General features: G+C 34.3%; 1 protein-coding gene across 1 annotated transcript in view; it reads right to left on the bottom strand.

The window, feature by feature from the left end:
* Nucleotides 1-23,789, bottom strand: part of LOC117115323 (diphthine--ammonia ligase-like) — a 60,478-nt gene that overhangs the window by 8,542 nt on the left and 28,147 nt on the right. The window contains exons 13-15 of the mRNA XM_033259063.1: nt 20,512-20,748; nt 17,280-17,403; nt 15,724-15,819 (exon numbers count right to left, since the gene is read on the bottom strand). Of these exons, the coding sequence (XP_033114954.1) occupies nt 15,724-15,819; nt 17,280-17,403; nt 20,512-20,748 (457 nt within the window). The remainder of the gene's footprint in view (nt 1-15,723; nt 15,820-17,279; nt 17,404-20,511; nt 20,749-23,789) is intronic.

Below are 23,789 nucleotides of genomic sequence, written 5' to 3' on the forward strand. Positions count from 1 at the left end.
AATGTTTTCTATGTTTGTATTGTTTGTATTGTGTTGTTTATTGTTTAAAAAGAAGACCTATTATTTTAGAAATAAAGATTTACTTATTTGTTAAATTTAAAAGTTTGTAATTCTTTTTGTTGTGTACATTGTTGGACAGACATTAGACCTTCGATCCAAATTGATCGTCTATGACATTCATATTATATATGAATTTTCGTAGGTGACACCCCAAAGTCACAGAACATCACGCCAATACTCAAAGACCTACAATGGCTTCCAGTTTGACAGTGTATCCACTTCAAAATTCTTCTTGTGTACAAACCGCTCCATAACCTATCACCCACGTACATCAACATTGTTTGTTCCTGGGTGCCATTCGAAAACATATGGTGAGAGATCATTTCGTGTTGCGGCTCCAAAAATGTGCAATGCACTACCCGTTAAAGTCTGTGAATCTGCATTAATTGACTTCTTTAACAAGCGACTCAAAACTTTTCTTTTTGACTCTTTATAACTACATTTTTTTTCAAATTCTCTGTTTCACCTCGCTAGCTAGTGTTGTTTGGTCCAGGTTAGGAGGCACCTGATCCCAGAAAAGATCAAGACTTAACCGATGCTAACCAGAGTACATAAACACAGATTTCCGGTTGGCAGTGATGGTGTAACCCCATACTTTGGTTTGGGTGCTAGCTTGGTGTTTATTGATTTGTTTTGTTTTTTTCTGGCTATTTTCTCTGTTTTCTTGACTACAATATTGTCGAGTGCATAGAGACCTCGTTTTTTTTTACTATATAAATCCATCTATTACTATTATTATTATTATTATCTGAGCTGTCGTTCCTCAATCAACTTTGTGACACTTGGCATGCCGGCTAGCTCAAGAACCTTGACGTTTGAGATCCTCTCCTGCCAGCGGATGCCGAGGATGTGACCGAGATGTCGAAGTTGTACTTGGTTCAGCTTTTTGATGTGATGTTGATACAGTGTACAGGTCTCTACTGCATACAAAAGATTGGCGGGAACAACATTTCGTCGAGCGATGGATACTTCTTTATGAGGCGATGGCGTAGACCCGAAAAAAATGCACAAGCCGACTTAACTCGGGCATTGATTTCAGAGTCGATTCTGCCCTCCGCCACTATATAACTCCCAAGTTAAGTAAAATTGTCAACCATAATCAGTGGAGTGTTGTTCATCAGAACTGAAGGTATGTTTTTGAGTGATGCGGAAGGAGTGAAAACAACCTGAGATTTTGAAGCATTTATAAAGAGCCCTAGGGCACTGGCAACACGGCTGAATATATCAAAAATTTTCTGAAAATCATTGTGGTTATGTGCAACAAAGGCGGTGTCATCAGTGTACAACAGCTCGCGAACAAAAACAGTGCGGACTTTGGTTTTGGCCTTTAGTCGAGCCAAGTTGACTTTGCCCGCCTTGGTGCGGATGTAGACCAATTCCGCAAGATGTTGGTTGGTGAGCTCTAAAACTGTAAAAAGTGTGGGTGCCAACGGGCAATTTTGTTTTACACCATGCACAACCCAGAATGCTTCCGATGTCTCGCTGCCAATGCGGACCTGGGCATACATGCTATCATGGAATTGGCGCAGAAGTGATATAAACTTTGACGGGATCCCGTATCTGACTAGGAGAAGCCAAACGCCTTCTCGTGGGGATTTTAGAAATGGAGTGTTAGACAACCGCAACCCTGTGGTTGGGGCTGAGGTTTGAAATGTTATGACTATGACATCTTAAAGTCAGGCTCCGGAGGGAAAACATTTTTTGATATGTTGTAGAACTGATTTTTCTAAGACAGAAAAAAATTGAGATACAGATTTTTTAATATTTAAAAACTGGGGGAAAAAGGGGCGTAACTGCCCATTTTTACACCTTATGCACGACAAGCTCTGTCCGAAAAGGGGGCTTGACCTGTCCGATGGGAAGGGGGACCTAAGCCCCTGCTGGGCCCCCCCCCCATCACAACAATTACAACAGTCTCAAAATAAGAAAAATTCACTTAACTTTATAAAGTGACACATTTTGAGCAACTTATTAAGGAACTTACACTTTCTAACTATTATCACCTTTCTACTGCTGTTTGTCAAGGGCGAGCTTTTGTTGACTACGTAATAATAATAATAATAATAATAATATTAATAATAACTATTATAATAATAATAATAATAATAATAATAATACTAATAATAATAATTATATTTTAACTGAAATTGAAATACAAAAAGAATTTTGAATCAACTAAAATACTCCATCGTTGTTTGGTAGTGTTTAAGTATTGTCATGGGTTGTTGTGTTGCTTGTATCTGTTAAAGTGGTGTTCTGTTCTCACCTCTTATTGATTTGATTGAATTTTATATTTTGAAAATTTATCTAATTTTGTTGTGGCTTTTATTTTAATTGTTCTGGTATATGTATGAATATACTGTATTGTCCGTTTTAATGAAATTGTTCTATTGTTTTTCTAGGCCTACTACTTTACTTCTCTGTTCTGGAGGTTTTTTGAATAAATTGAAATTAATTGAAAATGAAAATTGAATTTTGAAATTTGAGCAATAAACCAGAATTGAATATTGGAGTAAAATTTGCCTACTGCATGTCAATCTTGTCAATTTCGACCATTAACCGTGGCAATTCCTTTTTCTTCGTTTTTCCATCCTAATTCATTCATTAACATTGCATCATGAAACAATATTGGGAACATATAAAACTATTGTTTTAGTTACATTTCTGCTGATTTTATATTAAAAAGGAATTGTATTTGCATTGCAAATTATTGATATAAATTAGTTCTAATTATGTCAATAAAAATAAAATTATAAAGAATTATATGTCATCGTTATATGAAAACATGCCAAAAACCCCTATTAACACTCTGGCCGCCAAACACGGAGATCTCCGTGTTTGCTAACGCAACGCTCGTCCGCCAAACACGGAGATCTCCGTGTTTCAGGTTTTTGTACGGAATTTGATAGATGGGGTAATTACCAACGTGTACTGACAATTTGAACACTATATTCAGTCTGGACCGTAAGTAGTTCACTATTTGTTTGTTTACATTAGTGTTGTGCGGTCTTGATTTACTTTCACGAAATCGATATTATCTCAGCTTCGTTGTGCAAAATTGCGTAAATCTCCAAAAGTGAGTCATTTTCATTTTACTGTTACGGGTCACCGATTGTGATCAGAATAAAATGTTTGGTACCATTGTAAAGCTAACATGTTTGTAGCTCTTGTAGTGTTCACTACATGCCAATCTGATCACATACACACTCTCAACGAGCTTCGGAAAAGTGTTAAAATTTGCTAAAATGTCTCGCGGTGGCTGATACTATTTTTTCAAACCGCTGGCGGTCAGAGTGTTAAAAAGGGGACAATTTCACGTTTTGGTTAGTGTCCCCTGAATAGGAGTATCCTATTAGGAGATGCTTTTTTTGGTCCCGAAGGTGTCCCCTTAATAGGGGTTCTACTTTTACAGTTACGCCTTCTAGCTACGAGCGGTTGTTTTTCAATTTCTTCCTCTGATCTATTGGATACTATAACTGATGTTACATATTTAATCTTTCAACTAAAGTGCTTTCTAAGACATTTCCTTTTGGATTATTATGTTTAGTGAAGTTTTTTTGGACTAAAGGAGGTCCAGGCCTTTCGCGCCTGTTTCCTTGTTGAATGGGCTGGGTGACACAGATGTCACTGATCACGGACAACAATCATAATAAGCCTAGTGCTACTCATCGCATATCTGGTGAAGAAGGTAAATCAAATCTGGTTGTTGTAGATGAATTATTATGTCACATAACATGAATTCGATGACTTTTGATCAGCTGCATCAAGTGTGCTTTAGTTTGTTTGATGAATCAGAAATTCATGCTTCTAAGAAAACATTTGAACTTAATGTGAAAACAGAAATAACTGTAGCAATCTACAGAAATGCACGTCCAGATAACCTGAGAGTATGCCGACTGATGTGCTATCATATATGATCAACGCCACATTACCTATATTTTTCCGTCAACCTATTCCGAATCTCATTTGTCTCAGTTGATAGTACTAATGGTGCTGCACTTTTTAAGGATTTTTTTTTTTATAAGAACCAGAATTTATATAGCGCCTATCACAATCCGCAGATTATGAAAGGCACTGGCATCATTATTTTCCCTGGTCACTGGATACTGAGTTCGATACATACATTCAATGCCATATCATCCTACCAGGTACTCATTAATTCACCTGGGTGGAGAAAGGTAAATGTAAGGGTCATTCCGGCTCAAATCAACTACCATGCCTATGTGAAGCCCTTGGATTTTCCTGAAAAAAAATTCTAAAAATACCTTGATATGTCAAAAGAAAGAATCCAAAATTTCAGCTCCAATTGCCAAGCGGTTTTTAAGTTACGGCTTTTTGAATTTTAGACACCATACCCCCCTTTTTCATATCATGCCGGTAATGGCTCCTTAACTTTGTACAGTTTTTAGAAAGCTATATCTCCTGGAATAATGAGGCAATTGAAATAGGTGAGAGGAATAACACTACATTACTTGTTAATATTTACCTGCCTTTTGATTCTAGGAATGGCGATAGTTTTGTCGAATTTATTTGTTATCTTGGTAAAATTCATAATTTTATTGATAATTTTATAGGGGAAAAAAAAAAAAAAAAAACATTTTTAAAGAAATTTGGGAATGAGATGATTAATTTTCCGTTTTAAGAAATGTAATTGTGTGTTCCTCATGTATATTCACGTTATATATTTACAAAACAAAACAAAAAAAAAGTAAGATTTCCATACCGAATGAAACCTTGCCTCTGTAAACCAGAACCAGCATGTAAGGCTGTATTAGAGTCCCACACGCCTAGAGGTGGAGGAGGCTGAAGGCCTCTGAAATGGTTGGTATATTATATTTTATATTGGAATAATTAAAAAAAAGTAGACAAAACAGTTCAGAATTGACTAATGGAATCATACAACTACCAGTATTATAATGGCCTTAAAGCCTAAACTTACTCTAATTTATGTCACTAAAAGAATGAAGAGTGGTAATGTATTTTCTGTTAATAGAATACATGAATCATTCTAACCTAGAAATTCAGCAAATACAAGATATCAATGTCATAAACTCACCTAATGTCTATTTGCAATTAGCATGAGTCGGAACAATATCAAAAGGTATTACTGGTAACAATTTATAAACATTTGAATGTGACGGGCAACATCAAAGGTACAGTATTAAGGTAACAATTTATGAGCATTTAAATGCATCGGGCAACATTAAAATGTATTAAAGGTAACAATTTATGACTGATAGCTACATTTGAAGCAAGTATAATGCAAATATGACAGACATGATACTTACCAAATATATTCATATAAATTATTCAGCCCTCTCACCAGGATTTTTTTAAAGAGTGACGGAATTTCAGAAAATGTCCAAAAACTTTAAAGGGTGGATACATTTTTGGTACTACTTATGGTTTTGGATACGACCCGTGTCCCACAATTTAAATTTCATTTACTAGATACATTTCAATATTTTTTAATGCAAACAATATATGTAAGCTTAAATAATGATGAAACGGAAAACTTTGAAGTGGTAATTATTAGTTGTGTAAAAATAGTGTATAAAATAATAGGAAGCAACAACATACAGTTGTTTTGACTGCAGTCCATCAACTATATATGGCAATTCACAGTCGCTCTCCTCAAAAATCAATCTCCAATGTTTTAGGAGAGAAAATATGGTCATGATCCAGTGAACAATCTGGGTAATGATGCAATGTGCAAAGCAATGAGTCAGTTGGGATATATCATTTTCTTTTCTCACTAAATAAAGAACATATCTCACCATAATAAAACCAAAATACGCTTTACTTTTGAAGTATTGTATAACTGATCATCGAACTGCGGTGTCTTCGTTCAATACGAAAGATACAGCTACTGTATATACTCGCATATAAGACAAGGCTTAAAATAGCAAATTACAATTGAAAAACAGGGAGTCGCCTTATACGTACAACATACAAATTTTATGGGCGGATCGTCCGTAAGTCTACTGTAATGAAGCTACTAAATATTAGTTTAAATTAACACAATTTCAAATACAGAGAAATAAGATTTTGATGTTTAAAAACTCATAAACGTAAGCATTTTGTTGGAAGATTAGCCTTACATTTGGCTCCATTTACAGGCATTTATTCGCGTGAATTGAAGTCGTTGGTTTCGGTTCCTGAGCTCTGATTGGTTGCGCACTTTTTCCACTTCGCAAAAAGTAGAAATTGTTCAAACTACCAACGCTTTTGACTCGTGTTAATAAATTTGCAAGAGGAAAACAGGCTTTATACACAAGTATATACGGTATCTTGAGGTCAAGCGTGGCGCGCAACCATAAGGAAAACTCTGCTTGAAAATCGCGGTATAATTTCTTCTATAACGATTAACCATGGCAATTCAGCAAAAGGACGCACATCTCCGCTCTCAAACATAGCGCGTACATACAGTCCATTGATCTTTACTGTGGCATCGACAATCCAATACTATTTACGAGTACAGCCGTCAATTATTAGTCTATGCATGACATACGTTTTATGGTGTTACTTATTATTTCATTAATTTTGTGGACTTCGCAATGTCTGTTACATCCGATTTTTTTTACCACCAGCTTTTTAAGTGCTTCTATAAAATACAATTTGATTCTTGAAAATTGACCAACAAAATAAAAAGTTATAGCAATTGAAATTTTACAATTTTTATAAAATTTAATGTTCTTGTATAACATTAAACTGTCACTTTGACAATGTTGGACTAAGGTGCATGAAAATTTGAGTAGATACAGAAAATTTATTTATTTATTTTGCGAAGAAAGTCTCATGATTCACCGGACACCACCTCATCGGTAAAGTATAATTTCAGTCTAATGTTAGTGCAAATGATCATTAGGCCTTCGTAATCACCGCACGATGGTTGATTATCATGGCAACAAACATGCGCGTGGGTAATTCATCACACACTGACAGTTATGGTTTGTTTGATATGGATCAGTGTGTAGGGGCGTGCAGCGCATAGAATGTCAATGCCAGAGTTATATCCTTTGATGTCCCGAGATGTGCGTCCTTTTGTTGAATTGCCTTGGTAAAACTTTTACTGGGTAAGGCAATGATTTAGCCCACCATTTTTTAAAATAATCAGTTGGAATTCAGTATATAAAAACGTGTTTCATAAGAAATTCACGTAAATTCAATTAATAAGTATTGCTTTATCAATTACCGTTCATAAAAAACGGACACTTCACTGAAATATATATATGTATATCTGAAAATATAGGTCTTGAGAAGTTCAGAACTCAAAATTACCCAAAATCCCTTTGGGGGAACACCTCCAAATTATGCATTCAAAATGGTCGCAATTTTCCGCGTTAAATTATAGTTTGAGTTGGAAATAAGCCTAATTGTATTCTTTTCACTTTACTCATGTCATGACAACATACGACTTGAGTGAGGCTGTTCATTTCCCTCTCTTTGCATCGATCCCAGCCCATTAGTATTTAGTAGAGTAGATCATGTGTTCACTACATAGAACAAGGTCTTTCTCTCTAATCAACTGTCAATATTCTTTTGTTAGTGATGACGAGAGAAAAGGTGTTTGAATATAAAATTAACAATATTTGTTTTGACTTTATTTGTGATGATATATCTTAAAAATACACGCATATTCTACACAATACGATAGACGAGGTTGTTTACTCCTTGCTCCATTCCACGTAGAGTAGATCACATGGTGTCGATCAGGGATCAACCTCATTCCAACGGTTTTAGTCATATGATGACACACAAATTTAAAAAAGGGGCATTGCCCTATTTTTTGGCATATTTAAGCTAATTTGCAATTTTATCCCCTCATCACATATGTTCATTTATAAAAGAAAAACCCTTGTTTACAAGAAGTTCAGATTGTCTAGCCTACTGTTACAGTAGTGCTTTCAATAAAAAAATGGGGCATGTCCCCTATTTTGCATATACAGGTATAAGCTAATTTCTATATGAACGGGACTTGTGATTAAGGTGAGATTTCTGAAATTTGATCCCCTCATCATGTGTTTTTATAAAAGAAAAACCCTATTTTGCGATACAGCATGTTCATCAGGGGTGGCGCCAGAGGGAGGCCGGGGGGCCAGGGCCCCCCGTCGGGGAGAGCTGGCACCCCTGTCGGGGAGAAAAAGCACAATTCGTCGGGGACAAAAAAAATATTATATGTATTTTTTACTTATTAGTAGACTCTAAAATCAATTAAATAAGCCTTTGAAACCCCTAAATTGTCGAAAATTTCGGGGGCTTCACCCCAGGACCACTTTCGGTACCTTTTAATCGGAGCTCGACAACGCCCACTTTGCTTTCGTCAGGGGGAAATCTGACACCTCGTCGGGGGAACTAGCCCCACCCCTGTCGGGGACATCGGCCCCCCCCCCTGTCGGGCAAATCCTGGCACCACCCCTGATGTTCATATTGTCTAGCCTACTGTTTAAAGTAGGACTTCCAATGAAAAAGAGGGCGTGATCATTTAAAAAGGGGTGTGGTAATTTTTGGGCTGTTCGTCTTGGATACAGGTTTTGGCACACATTCCATGTTGTTCCTTGGGTTCAAATTAGTCTATATCAGTTGACATATTCTCTCCCAAATTAAGTGCATACAATCTAACTAGGACAAGTTGGAAGTTCTAGTAGAGTAATAACAAAACAAAAATTCAGACTCCGGTATTTCCTTCAGCAACCATTAATAGAGTAATTTATTCTAAGTAAATGACTTGCACAATTTCCACGGTAACATTTTGTCATTATCACTGGGTAGCTATGTAGAGCTTGGTGCACAACAAGATCAATGAATCTTGATTCAGTCTGTATTTCTAGAGCAGCAGAACCATATACCTTAAGTATGAAAATTACAATTACATAGTAAAAGAATAAAAATATATTTGAAGAATAAAAAACTAAAATAAAACTGGAAAAAATATCATGAATGCTTTTTACTAAATGGAACAAACAAGTTGATGAATAATTGGTCTGAAGGAGAAATTCATTGTATCTATATCTTAATGTACTGTGCTAATTTTAGGTTTGCAGAAGATCAATATTAGTTAATGGAGCAAATTGAACCAAATTCAACTTGTAAGTGAATCAGCCCACTGGGAATTTGTTTTCTTTGCTGAAATTTGTTCGTAATGTGAAAATGGCCTGATTTAAGGGAGCTGATGAATCTCCTTTCTAAATTTTGAATACATTGTCAAATTAAAATCAGAGTCTCTGCATATTTTTGCCAAAAAAAAATTAAACGAAAGGCCATTTATTAGCATATCTTAGTTTTATACAAGAAAAAAAAAAGAGAAATTGAGTATCATTTCAAGATTATTTTGTTACTAATCAATCAATCATAGGGCCAGTTTCTACTGACGAGGAAGAAACGTTCTTACGAACCGTTCTTTTTAAGAACATTTCTTTTTGGCAGTAGAAATGAGGCCCACAAAAATAGGAAACCATTCTGTTTGGCGTCCGAAAGAACAATTCTTTGGCACGGAATCAATACTGTGCCGAGAACGCAAAAGAACCGTTCCTCAAACAAAAAAAAAAACATTCTTCGTGGGGTATTTTTTAGCTACAACATAAATAGCGGCCTGATTTGACCTAAGGTAAACTTAGCCAGTAGGTTGACCTAAGTCTAGTCCTAGCAGAATTTTTCGAAAGCATGTAGGGCCTAATTGAGATTTAATTTTATCAGACTTTGTAAAATACTTCTCATATCAATAATTTAGGTCTCGTGCATTATTTTACATTTGGACATACGTATTCTTAAGTTCTTTAACAATGATCAAAACTGTCGGACATGTTCCACTATAATTTATTATTAGGAGAAATCAGTAAAATAAGTGTTAAGCTTCTGTTCACAACACAACAAAATATTCTCTTTTGTTAAGTACTGTAAGAAAAAAAGTTTAACCATTGGTTTATTTGAATACCGACATGAGCTAGTATTTAGATAGAAAGGATCATGATTGTTTGTTTGTATCTTGGTAGTTTGTTATTAATCAAAACGTGTGGCCTATATTATAAATAAGATAAGCCCTATGTCGTATTATTTTCTATATGGGGAGTGGGGTGGGATGGGTATGGTAAATTACTAACCGGGAAAATAAATACCCACTCTGACCCAAGACCCCTGTTACGCGCCTGGTGTTAGCGCCAATGTGTGCCCTTGTGCGGACAGGGGATGTGCCCCCCTCTGAAGCTGGAAACCTTGTTTTTGCAAAAAAAATTGATGCAATTTGCTATTATAGGCCTAATCAATAAATTCCTCATCAACCGATATAACCTTAATCATTCTTGGAATTGACATAACATTACTGATGTCGTACACACCCTTCAGTTTGAAATGTGGCTCTCTTTGCAAGCACACCTAACATCTAAGGAAAGAAGAGCTTAGATTGGTACCAGATAAAATAATTTTATCATCAACATTAATACATTATGCTAATTTTCATCTTTGTAAGCGCATAAGGCAGTGCAAATTATTTCTGTGACAGTCTTTTACAATGGACTATCCCCCCTTGTCAAATATTAGGGGGGATATATCCCCCATCCCCCGGGATCTACACCTATGATATAGGAGGGAGGCTTTAATTATATTTTGTTTCGCAAACCCCTGACATTCTTCATATTTTATGTTGCCCACTACTGTTTTAAACTCTCCTGATAAGATTAATGTTAAACAATCAATAAAATATAAAAGAGTTATCGACCAATTTTCTAAAGTGTTTACATCGCTGTAAAAAACTTCAGCTTTATAAAGTTTTTTAACCTTGCATCTCACACACAGTTGATTAAATAGGCCTAACATTTGTCTGCTTAAGTGTAAAAATTTTTGATAAAAATCAGTTTCAACAAGTTTTAAATGTCTCAAATAAATGGGATTATATCATGTCAAATTTAGGTCTGACTTTCCAATTTTTCATGTTTAGGAATGACTGTCTTCAGTTAAAATGGTTATTTTGTATTATGTTTATAATAAATCTTTTTTAACATAAATCAAAATCAATATATTAAAGAAAGTAAAAAAAAAACTATACATTGTTATAGTGTTATGATAAAAATATTGTCATATTATTTAGGTGGTTTTTGTTCTGCTTGGAATGTCATTTTACATTTTTTACTGTCCAACTTCCACCAAACAAAACTGAGAACACTTTTTAGATGAACATAGATGAAAGAGCCTATGAATTGTCTCAAGTTTAAGATCAGCTGCTACTGAGGGAGAAATCCACTAACACTTAATTTTTGTTGCGGTATTCCAGAACATAACAATTGCCATAAGATCAGACTCTATACAAAAAACACAAACACACTTGGGAATGAAACCTCACCAGACGTCAAAGATTATCATACAGACACAGAAAATAACACAGAAGTATTATAACCACCATCTTCACACTTAAATGAGCAGTAAATGAACAACTGATTATGCTCCACACCAAAATCACATCATAGTTTGAGATGCTGCTACTTTAGTGAAAGAGGTAAGTGTACACAAAAGGAAAATAAAGTCTATCAACATCAGAAAGCAAACTAACACAATGAACAGTCAAAAAATCTTGAATGGATTCACAAGTTTATGATCAGCCAAGAAGGTAGGCCTATTATCCAGTTAACACATGACAGCATGCACATTTTGTTATACATTATTACCGGTACACAAAATTAGAGGCCTGCCTAGGCCTATTAATTATGGTTCAATTACAGTATTGTTGGTTAACTACATAGGTTTATTGCGCCTGCGACGTCATCACAAATGTAGTTGAGAGCATCTACATAACAAATGCGCACTAGATTCGTAATTTTTTAAATGGGAGATTATGTAACTGAGTATGCTAAATCAGTTCTTAAATTATATAAAATTGGTAAAATTCTCCATAAGAGAAGGGGGACATCCAATAGAACTTAATATTGTTGGCGCCATTCCAAAACAAAGGACTATAGTCTATCAACATCAGAAAGCAAACTAACACAATGAACAGACAAAAAATCTTGAATGGATTCACAAGTTATGATCAGCCAAGAAGGTAGGCCTATTATCCAGTTAACTCATGACAGCATGCACATTTTGTTATATATATATATTTATTGACCACAAAGTCCAACATAAAAAACTTCATACATAATAAATACATTTTACATTTGAGATATTTCCATTGCCTTCATAACAATATGGGACATCAATTGTTGTGGAAGAACAGTTCCAAACAAGACTTCGTTAACATTATGGTAAGTATTTCTAATCTGAACCGTAACTTCCTTGGTAAGTTTACAATCAAGTAAAATATGATGCTCATCTTGAACACCTTCTTTACACTTACACATTCTTTTATCTCTTTCTATTCGGGACCATCTACCTGTCTCAACTTTTAGATAGTGAGAACTTAAAATAAAACGTGTTAAAACAACTCGTTCATTTTCTTGAACATCCTTTACATAAATAAAATTGTGCTTGTATAAGTTCAGGATTAAACGCTTTATACTGATTAAATCGCGTTGTGGTTTTATCCACAATACAAGTTCTCAGGCGCACCATCTCGTCATGCAACGTACCTAAATCTGAGATTACCGCATATATATGTCTTAACATGGGTGAATTCACCGATTGACACAAACTTAGAGCGGTAATAGTGGAGCATGAGAATTCGAATTATTAACAATATTACGCTTTAACCATCGTTTTTGGGCATCTCTCATTCGAAATGCACAGGTTGGCATGTCTGCCTCAATCAAACATAATTCATTGGGGGTTTGCATTCTTACTCCAAGAAGTTGTTTTACAACATTCATACACAAAGACAGTAGACATGAGTTTGCAAACCCATCTCCTAACCAAGTTTCACTAGCGTACAATAACGACGACATTACTGCTGACTCAGCAATTCTCTTTTTAAAAATGAATGGTAAGTTAGGATTTCTATTTAAAAAAGCACCAAACTTAATAACAGAATTTTTCCTCTCTTTCAAGTGTTGATCGACAACCGACTTAATTGTTCCCTGACTAGTTATTGGGGATCCTAAATACATATATGCTGTCTCTTATACACATCTAGATGTGTATAAGAGACAGTACAATGAATGCACAGATTCTAATCATCTGCATAACTCAGATTATTAAATCTAATGTGGACACAACTTTGTTTAGCTTCACTTAGTAATGAAATAAGCTCTGAAATGTACACATTATACAACAGAGGAGATAAACTTCAACCTTGACACCATTACTGATACTGAAATCTCTAGATGTTTCACTCCCCCAACAGATACAGAAACTCTGTCTAGAATACCATGGAATTTAAAAATGAACAAGAGTTGAAGAAACATTTCTATCAATGAGTTTTCTATATAAGGTCCAGCTGTCTCTTATACACATCTGTTATCTCAAGCTCTAACACTTCATCCCAATTTTCAACACAATATGAATCTGAATTGTATCCTACATAAATTCCTAAAACTTTAACCGGCTGTTTCACCCAACACATATCAAGTGGTTCATCCATTCTATCTTTCCACTTACCAACCCAAAAGGCTTTTGTTTTTTCCCTCTATTTAGTGTCATTCCTGATACTTTACAACTCGTTCATTTTCTTGAACATTCTTACATAAATAAAATTGTGCTTGTATAAGTTCAGGATTAAACGCTTTATACTGATTAAATCGTGTTGTCGTTTTATCCACAATACAAGTTCTCAGGCGCACCATCTCGTCATGCAACGTACCTAAATCTGGGATACCGCATATATATGTCTTAACATGGATGAATCCACCGATTGACACAAACTTAGAGCGGTAATAATTGGAGCATGAATTCGGATTATTAACAATATTATGCTTTAACCATTGTTTTTGGGCATCTCTCATTCGAAATGCACAGGTTGGCATGTCTGCCTCAATCAAACATAATTCATTGGGGGTTTGCATTCTTACTCCAAGAAGTTGTTTTACAACATTCATATACAAAGACAGTAGACATGAGTTTGCAAACCCATCTCCTAACCATGTCTCACTAGAGTACAATAACGAAAACATTACTGCTGACTCAGCAATTCTCTTTTTAAAAATGAATGGTAAGTTAGGATTTCTATTTAAAAAAGCACCAAACTTAATAACAGAATTTTTCCTCTCTTTCAAGTGTTGATCGACAACCGACTTAATTGTTCCCTGACTAGTTATTGGGGATCCTAAATACCTATATGATTCACAAGACTCAATTGTAATATTCTCAACCCTTATTGTACTTTTATCTTGTTTGTTTCCATTAATAACCAGTAATTTTGTTTTATCCTGATTAATCTCCATACCATAAGTTTGACAATATTCAATCACAATTTTTAGTTTGTGAAAACATGAATTCCTCGTCGATGATATTAGAACTGTGTCGTCCATCATCATAAGTATGTGCAAATGATTAAGAAAGGAATCGGCTGGTGACGATCCTTTAACCATTAGAATTAAACGATCAACGAAAATAACAAAAAGCAAACATGAGTTAGGCGATCCTTGTTCAACACCAATGCATGATAATATTATTGCATTACCTAACAGGAACGATGTACTACTATATAATTTACGCAACATTCTAATCATTTTATATCCGCATCCTAGATCTTGCAAAATCTTAAACAAACTACTCCTTGGTACTTTATCGTATGCCTTCCGAAAATCTATGAATAAAAGAAACAATTTACACCGTGTTGTTTTCGCATAATCAATTAGTAAACGTAAGGTCATAATTTGTTCCAAACACCCTTTGCCCTTTTGGGCCCCTGTTTGTTCATCCATAGGCTTATACCACAAAAAAAGCCTGTTTTTAAGCAAAATTTTAAAGAGTTTAGTTACTGCATCGGGAATACTAATTCCACTATAATTGTTCGGATCCATACGATCTCCTCGCTCAAAAATCATAGTAAGACGAGATATTCCCCATGATAAAGGCATTGATGCAGTATTAAAAATCATGTTAAAAATAAATATTAAGGAGGTCAATACATTAAAAGTTACAAAACGAAAAAGCCCAGGGTATACACCGTTTGGTCCTGTAGCTTTGTCTTTCAATAATCCTATAGCAAATAATATCTCATCAATGCTGAAATCGTCGTCAAGCACGGGTATATACGGGGAATTAATTGGTTGGTCAATATTTTCCGTATTATCCAGACTAAATAAGTTCTCACATTATTACCGGTACACAAAATTAGAGGCCTGCCTAGGCCTATTAATTATGGTTCAATTACAGTATTTTGGTTAACTACATAGACCTAGCCATGCATACGTTTATTGCACCTGCGACATCATCACAAATGTAGTTGAGAGCATCTATGTAACAAATGCGCACTAGATTCGTTATTTTTAAAATGGGATATTATGTAACTGAATATGCTAAATCAGTTCTTAAATTATATAAAATTGGTAAAATTATCCATAAGAGAAGAGGGACATCCAATAGAACTTAATATTGTTGGCCCATTCCAAAACAAAGGACTATAGACTCCAGACGAAATATGCAAAAAAAAAGTTAAGAATGAAACCAGACAGATTAAAAAAAAAATCCAACATGTATGTCTTCAAATTTTGTAGGTTGATCAAGATGAATTTTCATACTCAAGACCACCAGATGAAATTGTTCTGGGAATTGACAAACTGTCTTGTTTTGACTTACCTGCAGTAAGAAGTATTACGGCCACTCCTTCATCTGCAGAGAACAGACATTCTGATGACAAGTATATTCCACATTTGTCATTCACCTCTTGTAAACCTAAAGAGAACAAATAAATGTTTCTTCACTTTAACAAATTAAATTAATAATAATAAATTCAAATAATAAATAAATCTGCATCTATTATTTAATTTGCACTGACACTGTCTGTGGTGGCAATTTGCAGTAAATGACTTATGATTACAATGTGTCTTGCATCTAAATTGTGTCTTTTTTTTGTTTAAACTTATCATCTCTTTAGATTTTATAATGTTTGGACTCTGTTAAATCTAGGTAGTATTAAGTGGGAAATGTTTTTATATTCACGAAGCAGAAATCAACAAATACAATACTGATTTCCATTATGGCTGTGAGATACCTTATTTACAATTAATATAAATTACACATATATATTAATTGGCCCTGGCTTTATCCTACTTCAGTCATTTTCTATTTTCCAAAGTAAAAATATAAAAAAAAACCTGGTTTCAACATTAGGCTTCATTAACCTTCAGTTTAATTCCATAGATAGCTCTAATGATATTCATTTTATTTAGGTCCACTTATGTGTAGTGTTAGGAGATTTTTAAAATCTTTTTATCAGTGCTTTAACATTTCAAATACTTGTAATAAAATATGTAGATATTGTGTTTCTAAAAGAACCGCCCATATCAATTTGTTTGGTCCACTAAACTGCAAATGCGCCGCCGTGAAAATCACCCTATCTCGTAACCATTAGCATTCCTCAAAAACATTGACTGATTTTACTACAAAAATGGTAACACAAATACTAGAGGTCGGATAACTTAGGTTCAAAAGGTTTATAGAAGGTTATAAATATAGCTATTGTAAACAATTTACAAAATATTTGTTTTCAAATATTTAGCACCCCCCTTTTTTGGGCTGAATTATGAAAATATAAACAATATTAGAGTGTTTTCAGCAGGATTTGAGTCGGTTTGTGAGGGGTCGTTTATTTACGTCATAACTTTGCCTATACCAATCCATTTGCTTAGGTTAAACCGGAAACAGAAAGGCAATTTTTTTGCGATAATAATCTCATTGGATAAACTTTCTTACGTCATTATTGCATTCTTTCAAAGGCTTTCAAGAAGAAAAACTGACCGCCTAAATAAATTGATAAGGCCATACCCTCATAGGTCTATATACAAAAATGGATTGAAGAACCATATGTTTCTATATCAGACATAATCTATTAAATTTTAAAACATCAATTTAAGAATTTTAGGTTTTGATTTATGTTTGTTTTCTCTGATTATATTTCATGCCTATACGATTTTCAAAATAGCTGGCTTCAATAAATACATAATCTGATGATGAAAAGTTTCTACTAAACCCTGTCCAGAGCATTAAATTTCATTTGGCAAAACATGTGACATGCCTAACTAAGTTCATGATGACATCAATTATCATGACCATGTATATTCACATCATGACTAAATATGGGCATATAACCATTATCTGTCAAAGAAAGTTTGAGAGTGAGGACAGAGCTTTACATTGCCAATGCTCCCGATTCACATGAGCTGTGACATGCCATTCTACAGCAGCATTTCTTGGTAGTGATGGAACAACAACAAAAGTAAGCAGGCACAGAGTTGACACATCTTCTACATTACCTCCCTGAAGAAAATTAAAGCAAAACAAATATAATTTTTAGTTGTTCATATGTGGCAATATGATGGTGGTTAACAGTTCCATGGTGCAAATATTAAAAATAAATATTATAAAACAAGAAATATTTCCTATAAAAAAAATGCCGAAACTTCTGTAACTTTTTCAATTTGTGTATACAGCTACTTCCATATTTATCCTATGTGTAAAATTTGTTATCGTATTGAAGTTAGCTGTTTCAATAAATAAATCTGCAACTGTATTTTCATATAGATCAATTTAATATAGCCCTATGCTTATTTATTGTTATGGATGCCTAATTTTTTACTGCAATATGCATAATACTGTATATGAATTAAAGATTATTTTAAAAATAAAATTGATGTTAAAATAATAAATGATCCAAATGAATATGGAATTATCAAAGGGTGGGTCACCTAAGATTCTTCCTGCAGCTGGGCCCCAGTTTGTCTGGGTTGTAATCCCATATTGTAGATTAATTAAGCTGTCACCCAGAGGTGACGGAACTAGGGGGTGCTGTGTTATGGAGAGTAATGTGTGACCGGAAATGGTCTGCAGTCAGTTGGTTGTTACCATGCGCCAGTGATGTTGGAGTATATAGTAAAGCAATATGAAACTATTATGTAGGCCTAATGAATGAATAAAGTTCGGAGTTTGTCGGGTACTGAAATGATTATTTTACATTTTAAGTGCTCCCTAAATCATAAGTGTAAGCTAAATTACGGTGATTAATCCAATTAGCGAAGATATGGAGACAATAATTTCCAAGATGGGATGCAAATGCTTTGTGAAAATGAGTACACCGCGGTACTAATTTTCACAAAGAAATACACACAACTTGTTAGCTAACAATTATGTCAATGTTACATGAACACCTAACTAAGACAGTGGAATTATATGTGATAGAGAGTACACTTTAGGAAGAAATAAATTAAAATAAGAAAAAAAAATAACTAAGAATAATTCATTTGCAGAGGTACCTTGTTTAAGTATTATACAATGCTAACAATGCGGCTCTTGTAACCCTGGCTTGGACAAGGCATCCATGTGCAAAGCAGTGGTGTTTGTTTATCCATGAAAAAAGCACGCCGCCGGGAAAGTTTGCCTTACCAGGAAAAGGTGACATATCTAGCTTATGATGTATGCATGCTAACTAATGTGAGTGTGACGTCACCAAAAAATGAATATTTTCTATTATAACCAAAATATTAATAACTACAAAGTTTCTGGGCGTAAATTCACTTAATACGAATGAAGGGTTGCACAATCTCCTTGCCATACAAATTACAGCTCGAGAAATACGGGTAGCTGAAGTTTTTCTCGCAAATCTGACTACGAAATCATATCCAAAGTTCACGTTCCACTTTCGACCCTGAGTTGTGCTTCGCACTCGCTGCTGAGGGCGGCGTTCCGGGAAACCTGCGTCTAGACTCAAGGCTCGACCACGTTGATTACTTTCAGAGGCTTCATCATCAGCTACTGTCGGTACACTGTTGGACAAATGTTTCAGGATGTCGACGTCAAATCAAGCTTTTTCTCTTGCTGTGTTGCACCATTTCACTCTTCCCCAATAAATATCGATCTCATCTCTTAATCTTTTTCGTTGTTAAATCTTCCCTTGTTCGTTTTGCCATCCATGGGGTCTGTTACTGTTTGTACTTCTGCTGACTAAAGTACTAAACCACAGAGCCAAACCGGATTTTAGCATTATTGTTATTAATATTAATAATAATAATTTTAATATTATTTTATTTATTTGTATTCATTCTCCTCCCCCACTAGCTTGGATAGGCCTTTCTACTGCCGCCAGTGTGTGGCTATTTTTCATGGGTTGATAAAACATGGGTACCATACGATATCTCGATAATAGTTAGCCTAACCCTAACCCTCTTCAGCGTAAAGGCAACATATTTTTTGACATTAAATGTGGAATACCCTGGTTCTACTACTTGGCTAGTAGTAGACCCTAGGTTGTGTCGTCAGTTTCTGTGGTTTTTTTTTTATGGGTTCTACTACTTGGCTAGTAGTAGACCCTAGGTTGTGTCGTCAGTTTCTGTGGTTTTTTTTTTATGGGATTGTTAGTGCATAGGTCTACGTACGTAGGTATGACAATAGAGACTAATATACTTTTTTTTGCGATAATTTAATTACAATTCCCCTTGACAAACACTGATGAACTGGCTGTAAAGATACCCAAAATAGAGGCTTTCGACGTGCTCGAGTTCTCATTATTTTCCATCCATAACATATAGTTTTCCCGTTTCTATTTCATACCCTCTTCGCAGCTGCTGTTTGGTTCCTAAGACGATTTTTTGGTAATCATACCCTCTTTGCGACCGCTATTTGGTTCCTGAGACGTTTTTTGGTAACTGCACATGTGCATTGCTTAGTTCGGAATTCCCATTTCTTCGTAGTAAAAGCTACCGCTACCTACAGTTTCTTAATGACTATTTCCTCTTGATCGTCACAGCCTAAAGGTGCAGCGCGAAAAATTACATTAACAGTTACATACGTTTGTAGGATAAATAAAGAAATAAATAATTGCGTTTCCACTGGTTTAAAAAAAAGACGTATTTTGTGGTAATAAAGTACTGTAGTGACATGCAAAAGTTCATTAGTGTATACATTTTTGCACCTTCTAAAATAATGGTAATTCTTTATTGGTCCTCATTCCAATTGGGAATCGGAAATTAAAAGCTAGACAAATCCAAAAGTACTTGGGATAAATGAAATACGATTGTGTGTATTTTACCATTCACATAAATACTGTATTAACAGTTTCAAAAAATATTTTATCTTAGAACTATAAATAAGAATATTTTTGACATGTACGAGCATGTGTGCATCTCTCATGAGAAAATATCTTCAGATCTGCTGGCATCTTTGCAATAATATCCAAAGATTAGATTAACTAGGAAATTGAAACGTGTCTGTATGTAAACTGCAACTAAATTTCTTGACTACAAAATCAGTTGTATTTTACTGACTTCCATGACAGTATCATTAATAGTTGAATTAACCAATCAATAAGGCATCTTTACAAAGTTTATATGACATTCTGCACTATGATTGGGACAACAGATGTTTTGCACTTGCCTTCATCTTAGAATTTAGAAGTGCCTTCCACTCTTGTCTTGCAGTGTGAATGTAGGATGAGGATGTCACATAGCAAATACACAAAATAGCATTACAGAATGAAGCTGTCATTGCACATAAAATCCGGTCAACACTTTGTAATGATATTCGACATTCTGGTAGTACACCACCCTTTATCAACATCATGGAGCTTGGACAAAGACCTATAACACCTGCACAGAAGACCATGCCATTAACCTAAAACAAATTACAAAAGACATTATTTTACATTTTTTAATAAAAAAATATCAAAAGAAAAAAACCAAATCATCACAAACAATAGAGGGAATAACATTTTGTTAATAGCCCTCACACATTTCGAAACTGGTTTTAGTTTAAGTAGTTCAAGTCGAATTTATTTACTGCCTGTTGTTCTTTGTTGTAAAGCGCATTAAAGTGTTTTGCGGAATGTGCTATCAAAGAATTGACTTATTATTATTATCAATATGAGACATTCAACAATAGAGGATTGCCACCTATCTACCGTCACAGGACAGTGAATAACTCACTATTGGTAGTCCTTGGCTAAAGAAAATTTAAAAAAAAAGTTATTTCAAGTATTACAGAGTAGTCTGAATATCCATGGCTTCATGATAACCACTTCATTCAGTTTGTGGCATTATTTGACTGCTAGTTTTTTGCTATCACTATCACAGCAACAAATTCAATTTCACAAACAATGCAAATAAAAAGTATTACTCAAAAACTTTTTCCACGAAACATATCAATTGTTTTTAAAATAATAAGTGAGGATTTAATTCTTTTAGTCAATTGTGATATTGTTATTGTCTTATCCCAAACCATGCAATAATTTTTAATTAGTACATCATTTATTTGACCTTTTTTGGTTTATGTGCAAAAGATCAAAACAACTTGTGCTCTTGCACAGCAATTAATAATTTTCTAGGCTAGTGTTTTCACACTTCGCACTTCTATGTGAGCCTGTGAAACAACAGGTCAGGCACTCGCTCAATCTTAGAACAAGGCAAGTTAGACCACGAAGAATGTGGCATCAAATTCTGGTTCTGGTTAGTTATTACTCAACAACCCAACATAGGGATTCACAAAGGTAGGGTTGATGGTGCTGCTTTTCGAGTGGTACAGTGTATGGAGTACATAGTTTTAGTTTTTATCACGGAGTGGTTGGAACATCGGCAGCAAAAAAAAGGACATGAGTTATTTAATCATTATTATTATTATTATTATCTTTATCAAAATTAATTGTTACTGTTATTTTTATCATTATTATTAATGTTATATTAATAAATGTTATTTCAATTACTTTTATCATTATTACTCTTCCTAATATATAATCCTTAGGTGAGACACCTTTTATTCCTTGTTTTGCCTACTTATTTTTTTAAAGATCATCGGAGGAGGGCAGATTAAAATTTAAAATAAAATTTTGTTTTCTTATTTAGCAAATAGTTTTGCCAAAAACATCTAGACGGAGGAAAAAAATAAAAATAAATTTTATTGGTAAATGTAAAATTGGATGGTTAAATGCTTAAAATTTATATAATTAGGAAGAAATATACATATTTTATCTTTGGAGATTTCAAGGCAGCGGAGAGCGTAATAAATATTTTTAAAAAAAACTTAAATTTTTTCTGAAATTTCCATTTTTTGTGGCGGCAGGTGCGCTAATTGGCCAAAAATAAAATTTTACTTTTATTTGAAATCATCAATATTTGCGTTCGGCGGGTTTGCTAAACAAGGTATAACAGAAGTCTCGCCTTATCATCCTTATTACTATTACTATTTTTATTGAGCTTTGTATCCCTTGGCAAAAGGCGCGGTATAAGTTCCTGTATTATTATTATTGTTACTGTGTATTATTATTATTATTACCTTTGATTTGTTATTGGCTCCAAAAGTGGGATTAATAAATCAAATAATAATAAACAGGTAAATAATATAATTAAATAAAGATGAAACAGACTTACTCTCCCTCCATCAGATTAAAATGCTTTTTAATGGCGGTGTGAAATATTTGTTTATCTTGGATGGTAATGATGGATTGCGGTAAACAGTTCCAGTCTACAACAGTCAAGGGTAGGAATGAATATCTAAAACAGTCCTTATTAGCGGTAATAGGTATATGTGTTGGCTGAGTTCGATTTCTGTAGTAGCTTTTGAGGTGGCTGTAGGATTGATTTTATATATTGATGGCTAGTTGACCTGCAACTGTTTGGTGGGAATTAACAAGAAGACTTATCTTGCGGCATGTTTTATTCAATGTTATGTGTAAAAAATAAAGATTTCCTTGAATCAGTGGATCCTAATAAACTAAAGAAACTGAAAATTGAATAGTAATATTTCAGGCCAATACTATCTAGGCCTATTCCAAAGACTGAAAAAAAAAAGAATTTTAAAAGGCCAAGGCCTAGCGTAGGCTGTAAGCTAAAAAAAAATCATCACACAATTTTACCTGTCTGCACCAACCAAAAACAGTGATTACTGTATTCTATCAGAAAAGTAAACTCATGACAAGTTCTTCAAACACATCAGATATTTATTCATAGTGCTGTTGTACATGCCAACCATTTCAACTGTACTGTTGGTGCATACTGAAGCAACAATCCACATACGCACAGCTAAATGTACGCGCACAGATGTACTGGTCATATCACTATTGGAGATTGGAATTTTTGTTTTTATTGGGATCTATTTTATTTTGAGGAGGGATATCAATTTACGGTAAATGTCCTCTTTGTTTGGATATCCGTGGCATGATTATTTACATAGCATCTTTGATTCAGACAAGATGTGTCTTGGCAGAGTAAAAAACAGAGCTCTGTAACCAATTTGTTGATTATACTAAATAGATGAGTTTAAAAACTTTAACCTGAAGTTTTATGGTATGTTGTAACACTGATTCAAGCTACAATACAGTATATAATTTATGATTCGCTGATGATTGTTTATCCATCAGCTTTTGTATCCGAATTTCACTGATAAGCATTCACACATTTGTTTAACACGGAGCAACATAACTTTGCTCACAAACACTGTTTGTTGATAAATTACTTGGGTTTACAGAGGGCGGCCTATGCAAACAAAATGGCGGCGGCCATGTTACGGTTGGGAAGCGCTCTACATTAACTCTTTACAATGATTCTAATTGATTGTACAGTCTTTCATTTGTTTGAATACTTATTATTTTTACTTATGGTTATCGATTTCGGGCCATATTTTGATGACAATTATCATGATTAATATGATCATAGTTTATTATT

The sequence above is a fragment of the Anneissia japonica genome, unplaced genomic scaffold, assembly GCF_011630105.1.
Source record: "Anneissia japonica isolate Jap-2015-1 unplaced genomic scaffold, ASM1163010v1 scaffold287800_len1627635_cov199, whole genome shotgun sequence".
In the NCBI taxonomy this organism is placed as follows: domain Eukaryota; kingdom Metazoa; phylum Echinodermata; class Crinoidea; order Comatulida; family Comatulidae; genus Anneissia; species Anneissia japonica.